General features: G+C 34.1%; 1 protein-coding gene across 2 annotated transcripts in view; it reads right to left on the bottom strand.

Annotated features, from left to right (window-relative positions):
• Positions 1–12,314, bottom strand: part of LOC113519280 (elongation of very long chain fatty acids protein 7) — a 49,251-nt gene that overhangs the window by 3,960 nt on the left and 32,977 nt on the right. Inside the window, exons 1-4 of one of the 2 annotated variants that reach the window (XM_031913646.2) lie at positions 4,399–4,560; positions 2,602–2,749; positions 1,066–1,256; positions 227–307 (exon numbers count right to left, since the gene is read on the bottom strand). In XM_031913646.2, coding sequence (XP_031769506.1) covers positions 227–307; positions 1,066–1,256; positions 2,602–2,662 — 333 coding nt within the window. In that variant the 5' untranslated portion in view covers positions 2,663–2,749; positions 4,399–4,560. Of the gene's footprint in view, positions 1–226; positions 308–1,065; positions 1,257–2,601; positions 2,750–4,398; positions 4,561–12,314 lie in introns of those variants that run through there. The other variant, XM_031913645.2, reaches the window with a different exon arrangement.

Here is a 12,314-nt window from a genome sequence, read left to right on the forward strand (position 1 = left end):
TATGTATTAAATTAGGATATAACCTATTCGTATACCAAATTACACTATAATATGATATATTCAATATAACCGACTTCAAAAGAAGGAGGTCCTTTCTTTTAAAGTCGGTTAAAAACAGAACTAAGGTTATTTTTAGGATAAAGATGGAATGGTGCACCCACGTGTAATAATGGTTTGCAATAGGGCAGCAATGAGGAGCATAGATAGGCTTGAAATAGATACATACCCTTAGGGCCTCGGGTGTTTTGGAGAAATCAACCGGTTGACATTTCCAACTGTAAGTTCTGAGCCAGCCTGCTTCAAGCCCCTGAAATATTTAAATTACCTGTTATTAATATAGACTTTTATTTTATTAAGTTAATCTATATTTTTCTACGACTATTATGTAGAAAAAAAGCAGTAAAGTTCTCAAGTCGAAAAGCATATTTTTTAAACTAAGTATGCAGTATTAGTAGTAAGAGATCTCTTCTAGAGATAAGTTCACCTTTGCTAACATTGTTATTAACTTGTTATTGTTACTGTATGTTTTAGTGCAAGTGGGCGCGGTCACCGTTAGGCTTTGGCAATATTTTAGGAATTTAAAATTTGCTACCCATCTCTTGTCTTTTAAGTTTTCTTAACAGTTTCTTACGACATCCACGATGAAGAAAGGGGTTACCGATTCTATGCTGGGACCGCATGGCAATGATCACATAAGAAGCAATTTACAGTTGTACCCTGCACTTTGGTTATGTTTTGTTAAGAGAGGGACAGTCCCGAGCCACCTGCATCCACTGACTCCCTGCATTGCGTTTGAGGTCGTCGCTTCATTAAATGAGGATTACTACACTGCGTTTGCCTATATGGAGTTGCCAACTTAAACGTCGTTTGTATTAATTTTTTTTATTTAATAAAACAAAAAGACGGATGTTGTTATAAATTTTTTCGCTTTCCTTTTTTTTTTCAGAAAGATATGCTGAACTGTCTCTGTCTAACCGAGACAGATAACATCAACACTAAATTCATTTAAAATGTAGATCTTTAATATTAATAATCTCCCTAATGTTTAACTCAACAGATACTAACCTCATGAAATAGCCAACAGCTGACCAAAACTTGTATGAAGTTGTACACAATCAGAGTCTTCTGCAGTTGAAATGGCTTTTTGTTGGCCATGTACCTCGGGCCCCATTTTAATGTAAAACATAGGTACAGACCGATTATGGTTAGGCCAGGGATTGGGCTCGTAATCAGAAACCAGTCGTTTGTGCGAGGATCTGTGAATAGAATAATTTTAAATAAATAAAAATATTTTTATTCAAAGTATAAAGATTTCTCTATGGTCATTATTTATGAATACAATTCGAAGTTCAAATTCAGTAATAACAAATCAATAATTGTTTAAGTAAGGAGTTAAGAATTGGCGTGAATAAGGAGTTACACGCATGAAGCAAAAGTTGTGCCTATGCAAAGTTAAGAGTCTTTTACACTCAGTTCTGTCTGTTTACTCCGTGAGGAATTTGATATGAAGATAGACGGGTAAGCAGTTAAAATTCTGCATTTTCTTCCATCATTATTAAATGGTTAGAAATATTTTTGAGAATTCCAAAATCTCCCTGTTAGCTAGAAACAATGGGATTTGCCATCAATTTGCTGTATCATAGTGTTTTAGTTTTAGTGTCGTTGTACCTTCTTTACTGTATATAGATATGCATTCAGGGTAAGAGATATACGTTGAATGAATACATCGAATCAAGCAATAAATGGATCCCAATGGCTATCAGTGTGTATTCTATGATATTTATGATAGGGATGCAAAGGTCACAGATGAAAGATAACTTTATACAACTAATATACGAATTGAGATATATGTATAGTGTGACAACGATTGATAAGATCAAGAATGAGTATTTAAGAGGAAGTTTGAACATAGCACTGGTAATGGAGAAGTAGACCAGAGGGAGACTTTGTACAAAAGTCGATTGCTTGGGTACCTCTGTCCCATTCGTGTTTCAACCGTGAAGCAGTTATGTTTGCATGGCTGTGTTTCGGTTTGAAGGGTGGGATATGGCGTGAATTTACTGGGTACAGAGGAATAACACCCGAGTCCTCAGGAATGGCAACGCATGGGGGCTATCATGGGCGAAACAGTATACTCTGTTATGTCCATGATACTGCTCATGTCTATAGGCGACGGTTACCACTTTCCATCAGGTGAGCCGTCAGCTTGTTTGCCATTCTAAGTTCTATAAAAAAAAAAAAAGTAGTTTGTTGTAGTATGGACGTGTAATGCACAGGGATGAAGATAATGTAGTAATAAAAGTATTACGTATGAATGTGGATGGTTATAAGTATAGAGAGAAAACCTAGAAAGAGATTAATAGACTGTGTGAAAAATGACATGACCAGAAAGGTAGTGACTGTGAGCTGACTGCAAATAAAGATGGAAGAAGAAAAAATTATATGCCAACCTCAAATAGATATGAAAAAAAGACAGGAAGAAGTCGACTGAGACGACAGACTTTATGACGTGAACGTTAGCTAGTTCCAAATTCTAAATATGAGAATTATAAAAAAACTAATCAGAGGCATCAATACTCTCAATTATAAAAAAATACATACCAGCTAATTCAACAAATAAATGGTTGTAGGTCCTCGAAAAGGAATTATTTGTGAAAGACATCTTGATGGAATATCTGCCGTATTCACTAGGGTGTCGCTGTCATGAGAGGCTGATGGTCATTGTATAACTTTGCGCCCCGAATTGAACCTGGAAACAGAAGAAGGTAAAAGTAATTACAGAGAAATTATATATTTCTTATACAGGTAAAGGAGGTAAGCCAATATACTGTCCGTCAGATGGTAAACGGTAACTTATGGAGACCTGCAACATTAGGAGTGTCATATGCGCATTGCCGACTCTGAAGAAACCTTAACAGGCTCTTTGAAGTACCCCATACTGTAATAATATTACTGAAACTATAATGACAATGGATACGATACGACGTACTTATAAATATTATAATAAAGATAGAAGGAAGAAGGGGAATGGAAAGACCAAGATACAGTTACATCAGGGAGATCATAGAAAAAGTTGCTATCGTGTCGTGTCCAGAGCTGAAGAGACTCGCTGAGAGTCGTAGTGGGTGGCAAGAGACCCACCTTCAAGAGCTCAGCTCATAAAAAAAAAAATTAATGAAGACCAGCTTTAATTATAGAACACTTGATTAGAGAACCCTATTTGATGTATATCCACACGATTATAAGACTTATTTTTAAAATAAGTCTTATGGGACTAATCTGGAATACCTTTCAAATAAAAAAAAAAGATTTTCCAAAGTGGTTTATAAATAACAACCGTATGCAGAACCTCCTCCTTTTTTAGAGTCGGTAAAAAAATATTTTAATTTTTTTTTAAATATTTATGAGAAACTGTATCACAAATTTAGAAAAAGTTATAGAACTTAGAATCGCCAGAGCTATATTTTAGCATACACATAACTCAGACGAATTGAGGAATTCAATCTTTAAGAATAAATGTTTCCAAAAAATAAATTAGTCACTAGCTTTTATCCGCGACTTCGTCTGCGTTATCGGTATATGTTACTGACTGGGATATAAAATAACGTATATCATATATATAATTGGTCAAGCCTCTAATCTCTATATGTAAAGAAACAAACTCACTTTCACCTCTATAAAATATAACATGCAATAAATAATATTACGGATTTTGTTGTTCTTCAAACATTTACATGTTTGATTTTATTTCATTTAGAAAGGTCAAGATTCCATCCTTATATCATTCGAGATAGGTAGCGAATAAGTCTATTGATTTTGATACAAATCTTTTTTTCACAAATACTACACACAATTTCACAGTTCATGTTATTTTTAGCTATAACTTAATTTTTTCATACATAAATTACATGTCTGATTTGATGTCTTAAATATATTTTATATTATATGTAACAATTTATTGTTCTTACTAAAATTTTACAAATAAATCATTCATTCATTCGTTCACTAAAACATTGTTCGTTACGAAATTTAGTAAGGTAGGTTATCACGTTAGTGATCAAAATGTTGAAACAATTCGTACCACTATGTAATATCACCACTATATATCTACTACAGGTTATTAAATCTTTATTTTGACGTAATAAAATTTAAACAATATTTTTTGTTAAAAAAGTCATCTATGAATAAAACACCCAAATACTAATTTAGCTACAATTAAAGTGGCTATTTTTTGTGGTGCATTTTGCTCCACATTCTTATTATAATATCTATTAAAATTGTAATATTTAGATACAAATAAGTTCATATTATATACGAAATTACGTGTAAATAACATTTTGTAATTGAACAAAGCAAAAAATAAAATATTTTTTGAGATAACCACAAAGACAATATTACCTTCTAAACATAAATCACAATCATCCCAAAAATATTATTTTGGAAGACATAGTTGACAGTAAAACACTATTTTAGAACACTAACACATTTGAAATTGCACTCGGGTCAGCATTTTAATTAGTTCACGCACATCGCTACGCACGCGTGCGCTCGCCGCGGAAGCTGAAGCTAGACTGAGCTTTTTGGGCCGACCCTCACCCCCCAATGCGGTAACTTCTCACACCATATTGAGAGGTGGGTGCCGGGGGTGGTTTCATAAATAGGGTGTATTTTATTACATTATTTTTGGATATGAAATAAATATTCTTAACATTAATATTTATTTTTTTCTATAGTAATTCTCCGTGAATTAACGGACCATTTGTATAATATAATATTTCATATTATTTTTAAATTGTACCTTATAAACATCGTCGTCATTATTGTAATAATTTTTTTTTTTTATACAACTTAGAATGGCAAACAAGCTGACGGCCCACCTGATGGAAAGTGGTAACCGTCGCCTATAGACATGAGCAGTACCATGGACATAACAGAGTATACTGTTTCGCCCATGGTACCTCCCACGCGTTGCCATTCCTGAGGACTCATGTGTTATTCCTCTGTACCTAATAAATTCACGCCATATCCCACCCTTCAAATCGAAACACAGCCATGCAAACACAGCTGCTTCACGGTTGAAACACGAATGGGACAAAGGTACCCAAGCAATCGACCTTTGTACAAACTCTCCCTCTGGTAGAAATAATAAATATAAATAATAAATATCAAGCTTTTGTGCATTTCTAATAAAAATTAATTTTAATAATACTATAATAATAATAATGTACGTATAATACCTGTATTATTATATTATATCATAACATCTGTTATTAAACATAAAATCAATATTTTATTATGAATATTTATGACAGAATGTAATTAATTAATCACGTTTTGTAATAGTTATTTAACATAATTATAATGTTGTGGAATGATACAGTCATACCATGACTGTAATTTTATGATTAACTTTGCATGTATTCTAATCGTTCCTATTATTATTATTATTATTTTGTAATATATAAATAAATAACGAATCGGCCTGACGCCGCACGGGTATTTTCGAAAAAAAATACATATATGTATATTTTATGTCACTCACTGATATGTAGCTTTCTGTAGGTATTTTTTTTTAAATCTGTCGTCTTTGAGGTTATCCATTAAAAATAATAACAGAACAACCAAATTTTTTTATACATTGATGGATACAAAAACGGATAATTGCACATGATGAAAGCCATTGGAGAAGGTCTATGTGGAAAGATGCAGGCTGAAATGATGAAAGAATGACGATGAATGATGACAAATTAAATTGTAAACTATAAGATGAACATTTTAGTTCCTAAAACGAGTTCAGTAGCCATCATCTTTTTTTAGAAAAATGGTAGATAATTCTGACTCAAAATCAAAATTATTTGTAAATTTTCTAAAACAATTTTCAATATTCTAATCGATTATTTAAAAAGTGCTTTGATTTCTATCACTGAGGATTCCATTCTGATATAATATACTCGTATTCACATTCATAAGAATCGAATTCTGTTTCGATTATTTAAAAAGTGCTTTGATTTCTATCACTGAGGATTCCATTCTGATATAATATACTCGTATTCACATTCATAAGAATCGAATTCTGTTTCGATTATTTAAAAAGTGCTTTGATTTCTATCACTGAGGATTTCATTCTTATATAATATACTCGTATTCACATTCATAAGAATCGAATTCTGATTCGATTATTTAAAAAGTGCTTTGATTTTCATCATTCACGATTCAATTCTTATAAAATACTCGTATATTCACATTCATAATTGTAGAAATGTCTGATTGTATATAACTAGGTGTTTTTTTTTATATGTATTTACATATATGAAAACACATGTATACAATACTACTTGTAAGTACATATAAAAAAATTAAATATATATCATCAGTTATCTAGTACATGTAGACCAAAATCTACTTCATTTAGAACTAGATGGCGCTGTGTGTATAACATACATATATGTGTGTGTGTGTGTGTGTGTGTGTGTGTGTGTGTGTGTGTGTGTGTGTGTGTGTGTGTGTGTGTGTGCGTGTGTGTGTGTGTGTGTGTGTGTGTGTGTGTGTATGATTTTATATATTAATTATCATCCGCTATTAGTCTCATATATACATACCGGTCGGTTTTCTCATTTCATTATAACGTAATTTAATGTGCATTCATAAAATAGCAACCTGTTATACAAAGAGGTGGCGAGGATAGGGGTGACCTCATCCCACTGCCATCCCACAAACGTGTTGCCATCCGCGCAGAGTCTGTGCCTCGTTTGAAGAATAAAATAAAATAGAATTGTCAAATAAGCGTACTTATTTAGATATGTATTTATTATTAAAATTTGATATATATATATTCTTATATATTCGTATATGTTCAATTGTTCATGACAAATTTTTTTAAAGACATTTTTTTTGGTACAAAAATTACATTATAAATAACTTTGTGTAATATACTATACCTATATTTTATATATACAATATGTGGTATATTTATAACTAGTTATATACCGTAGCTCTGCTCGCGTGGATCAGTATATAAAGTATCCTGTGTGCCAAATTAAGATATAACATACCCGTGTCCCAAATTTAATTCAAATACGTTGAGCAGTTTTTGCGTGACAGAGTAACAAACACCCATTAATCCATACATTGTTATAAACTTTAGCCTTTATTATATTAATAGAACGTATAAATGCCCTAACATTAAAATTAAAATATTTTTTATTATTCTTTTACTTAAAAAATAAGATTTTGTAGTACTGATGTTATTTATGTAATTGTACCAGAGCGAGACTTTGTACTAAAGTCGTTTGCTTGGGCACCTCTATCCCATTCGGGTTTCTACCGCGAAACAGTGTTTGTATGGCTGTGTTTCGGTTTGAAGGGTGGGATATGGCAGTGAGTTTAAAGGGTACAGAGGAATAACACCTGAGTCTTCAGGAATGGCACCGCATGGGGTGTATCATGGGTGAAGCAGTATACTCTGTTATGTCCATGATACTGCTTATGTCTATAGGCGACGGTTACCATTTCTAAGCAGGTGGACCGTCAGCTTGTTTGCCATTCTAAGTTGCATAAAAAATATATATAATTGTATTTTCTATATTTATCTCTTCCAGTTTAAAATATATATCTGTAGCAGTTACTAATGACATTCTAAGTTGTGTTTATAATGTTCTTTGATGATTTTACCTATATATGTAAACATTATTGTTTGTATTTCTGTATTTACATATATATAACCATGTCAGCCGTTAACTGTCCACTGCTTAATACCTTTCCCTGAATGGAAGGTTTTCTTTTAATGGATGATAATGGAATGGTAACCCCGCCTGCGCTAACGGCATACACTGGCGGAGCACCAGTGAGGGGTGATAGGTGAGTATGAAAGGGCAGAACAGTTATCCCATCGTGATGAATATAGCTGGAATTCAGCACGATGGTTTCCAGGGGGGATCACGTGAAGGTCGATCTGACAAGGTATATTGATAACAATGGGACCGGTATTCCCCATTTTTTTTATACATCTTTGAATGGCAAACAAGCTGACGGTCCACCTGATGGAAAGTGGTAACCGTAGCCTATAGACATAAACAGTACAATGGACATAACAGACACTATTCTGTAATGCTTTTTTTCTGTCTTAATACTACCTATGATTTAAACACAACATAGTTAAGCTATATCAAAAAACAATACCCTTTCTTTCCCGTGGGTGTCGTAAGAGGCGACTCAAGGAACTTAATGGTAAAGAAATAGGCAGCAGCGCCCCTGTTAAATCATCTCGAAAAGCCTATTTGCGGTTGCCAATCCGCTTGCCAAGCGTGACTATTGACAAAACCTTCCAAGGGAGATGATTAAGTTCACCATTGAACAGTGAAAGGCTAATATGATGATGATGATACTATTGCCAATTTTGATTTAATTTCTTTTTTAATATCAACAGTATATATTCATTATAATATTTTTAATATAATCAAGTAAATAACTCATCGTAATTGTACATCCTTTATTACATAAATAACATGGAAAACAATTCTAATTGCTTATACACAGATGCTACCTAGATCATATGGTAATTTATAAAATTACAAATCAACATACAATGTGATTTTATTTATATATACTCATATTGTAGACTCATCTATCGTATCACATAAGTACATTGTATAAGTATAAACAAAGAATAATTATTAAATATTACACGCAGATAATTCATTGTCTTCTGAGAGACAAGTCTAGCAAAATTTATTAACGTTATTCTATTTATTAATGTATTATTTATTTCTTGTCCCTTATAAATCATAAAATCTACTATTATTTTAAAATAAGAATCATATAGTTATTAAATAATAAGTAGTTTGTAAAATGATAGATGGCGTTGTCGGACTAACCGCCATATAATGTTGATAATGATAAGCATCATCACAAGAGAATAATATCCAATTATATCTAAAACACAAAACTGAGATATATCTCAGATTTTTTACTACTGTTTTCACAGTTTCTGTAAAATATTATATTCCTAGCTATGATAACTATTACTGTATGTATATGGCGTGTGATCTCGGGATAGAATAAGCCACCCCTTCCTTTCTCGTGGATGTCGTAAGAGGCTACTAAGGAGACTTAATGGTCGAGGAATGGGTAGCAGCGTCCCTTTTAAAATATCACTGAAAGCCTACGGTTGCCAACCCGTCTGCCAAGCGTGGCAACTACTGGCAAAACCTTCCTTTATATTTCATTAACGTTTTTGTTATGTCACCAGAACAAATTACAGCTTATATCCCTCTACAAGTCAAATATTACTAAACATTTTGAAGATTGAATTCAGAGAAAACAAGAAGAAACTAAAGGTATATTTAATAAGTAACAATACAGATATCGTCATAGTCGTAGAATACTGACGGATCTGACAAAGATTACATATAAAGATCCGTCAGTATTCTACGACTATGACGATATATCCAATTGAATACAAGAGCAAGCAAATACTAGAAAATTGACAGATGTACAAAAGAATGATAATGAAAATATTAAAAAAAAAAAAAGAAATATATAAAAAAGTTCACGTCGTGAACAGCTGCACTTATATGTGTCAAATTTCCTCTATCAAGAGATAACAAACTAATTGAATTCCTTTGACATTTATTATTGAAAACAATCGGAAAAATCCAATCGTACAACCTATTACTACTTTTAACCAACGCAGCAGGCATTTATTATGAAAAAGTCGACCGTTACGCGCAAGCTAAATTGTACTTTATGAGTTTCGTTTAGAGTTGCTATTTATTTGTAGCGAGTTATAGTGTAGCGTACCAAATGCTACTATTAGGCATTTATTCTATGCTTGGGTGTGTCCTTTAAAGGTCTCTCTCACTCATCTGTTGCAACATATTCTTAGATGCACAAGTATACGTTTATGCTAATAAATGGCTATCTCTCGAAATGCCGATTGGTTTAATCGAATAAATTTTGTGTTACGAAAGATTTAAGTATTTATGATGGAATCGATTTGGTTAGGAAAATTAAGATTGATTTACCGCTTTTTACATTGACGATAATGATGATATCAGTTTTTTTTTATACAACTTAGAATGGCAAACAAGCTGACGGCCCACCTGATGGAAAGTGGTAACCGTCGCCTATAGACATGAGCAGTACCATGGACATAACAGAGTATACTGTTTCGCCCATGATACCCCCCATGCGTTGCCATTCCTGAGGACTCAGGTGTTATTCCTCTGTACCCAGTAAATTCACGCCATATCCCACCCTTCAAACCGAAACACAGCCATGCAGACACAACTGCTTCAAGGTTGAAACACGAACGGGACAGAGGTACCCAAGCATTCGACTTTTGTACAAAGTCTCCCTCTGGTGTTATTAACTAGTCACTGCTCATCATAGGCCTTCTCTAAAGGATTTGCTAGTAGTTGCCACGCTTGGCAGGTGGATTGACAAACGCAGTTAGGCTTTGGATATGTTTTAAGAGGGACGCTGCTGTACATCCCTTGCCCTCTCTTAGTCACTTCTTATGACACCCACGGAAAAGGAAGGGGTGGCCTGTTCCATGTATACAATTTGTATACATTTTACCAGAGAGAGACTTTCTACAAAAGTCGATTGCTTGGGTACCTCTGTCCTATTCGTGTTTCTACCGTGAATCAGTTGTGTTTGCATGGCTGTGTTTTGGTTTGAAGGGTGGGATATGGCGTGAATTTACAGGGTACAGAGGAATAACACCTGAGTCCTCAGGAATGGCAATGCAGGAGGGTATCATGAACGTTTACTCTGTTAGGTCCATGGTACTGCTCATGTCTATAGGCGACGGTTACCACTTTCCATCAGGTGGGCCGTCAGCTTGTTTGCCATTCTAAGTTGTATAAAAAAAAAGTCCATTGCCCTCTCTTAGTCGCTTCTTATGACACCCACGAAAAGGAAGGGGTGGTATAGATAGATAGATATCCTTTATTGTTTCCTCCATAAGATTACAATAGTAAACATATTATAAATACGAACAATTACGAGAAAATATTACACTAAGAAAACAATGGGAGGCGTTATCGCATAAGTATATCGGAGAAAATCTCAAAATAAAACACTAAACCAAGTTATCGGGTGAACTTAATAATAATATTATATAGTAATAGTAGGTACAATAAAGATTTTTTTTTAATATCACAAAGGTGGAAAACAAACATACAGCCCGTCTGATGGTAAACGGCCACTGTAGCCTGTGTTTGCTACAGGCAAAGAGGTGTCACGTGCAACGTGCACGTCGACCCTCAAGAAACCTTAATAATATGCCTTTTTTGAAGAACCCCATACTGTAGTCTCTAGTCAAAGTCTAGACAGGGAGCTCATTTCACGTTCGTTTGTTCGTTAATTCCATTATACGAGCGGTAGAACACACAAAAGAAGAAGGAAGTCTCACCTTAGACTTAAGGGCTCGGTACCTCCACATAATAAAAAAAAAATACAATTATAATCTATTTTCATAGATCCTAATGAAAATGTAAACAAATATGGACCCTTGGGGGGAAAGGGATTGTTAGTAATGGAGACTGAGAATCCCATTGCTAGCAATATACCCAACCAGGTCGACCTCCTCGTGGTTCCCCCAGGAAACTATCATGATTAATTCCTAATAAATTTATCATGATGGGCTAACTGGTCTGTTTTCATTCTCATCTATCACCCTTCACTGGTGCTCCGCCAGCGTATCCCGTTAGCGCAGGCGGGGTTACCATACCATTTTCACCCATAATAAAAAAATATGGACCCTACCCTAAGTCTACCACAGTCTGATTTTCAAATCAAATCATGTCAAATTGTTCTGAATATTTAGAAGAAGTTAATGAACATATTGTACGAATAAGCTTAAAAATTATACGCACGAGAACATATATGGAACCTTTCTTTGTGAACTCGGTTGTGGAGTACTTGAAAACATACGCACTTATATTCCGTACTTAATTTGATTTTCGCAACGAAACGGGTCATTCAAACTTATAACGACTATTGCTACCACCAATCAATATTGAACTCCGTTGACTCTCAACAACGCGAACTTTGTAAACACTTATGAACATTTTTATAGATCTTTTTAAACTGGTCATGTGGCGTACATACAGTATGAACACGTATACCTTATTACTATGCAGTAAGGTTGTTTATCGATTGGCAAATATCGATGTTGTGCCCACGGTTTCAACACCAATTTGCAAGGCTGTCTGTCCTAAATACCTAGGTCCGAGCGCCGTCGGAAATCCCTTAAACTCTCACTGTGGCTCACTGTTTACCACACAGTCGTGATTTTTAAGCGACTTCCA

The sequence above is a fragment of the Galleria mellonella genome, unplaced genomic scaffold, assembly GCF_026898425.1.
Source record: "Galleria mellonella isolate WM207_F2 unplaced genomic scaffold, CSIRO_AGI_GalMel_v1 utg117, whole genome shotgun sequence".
In the NCBI taxonomy this organism is placed as follows: Eukaryota; Metazoa; Arthropoda; class Insecta; order Lepidoptera; family Pyralidae; genus Galleria; species Galleria mellonella.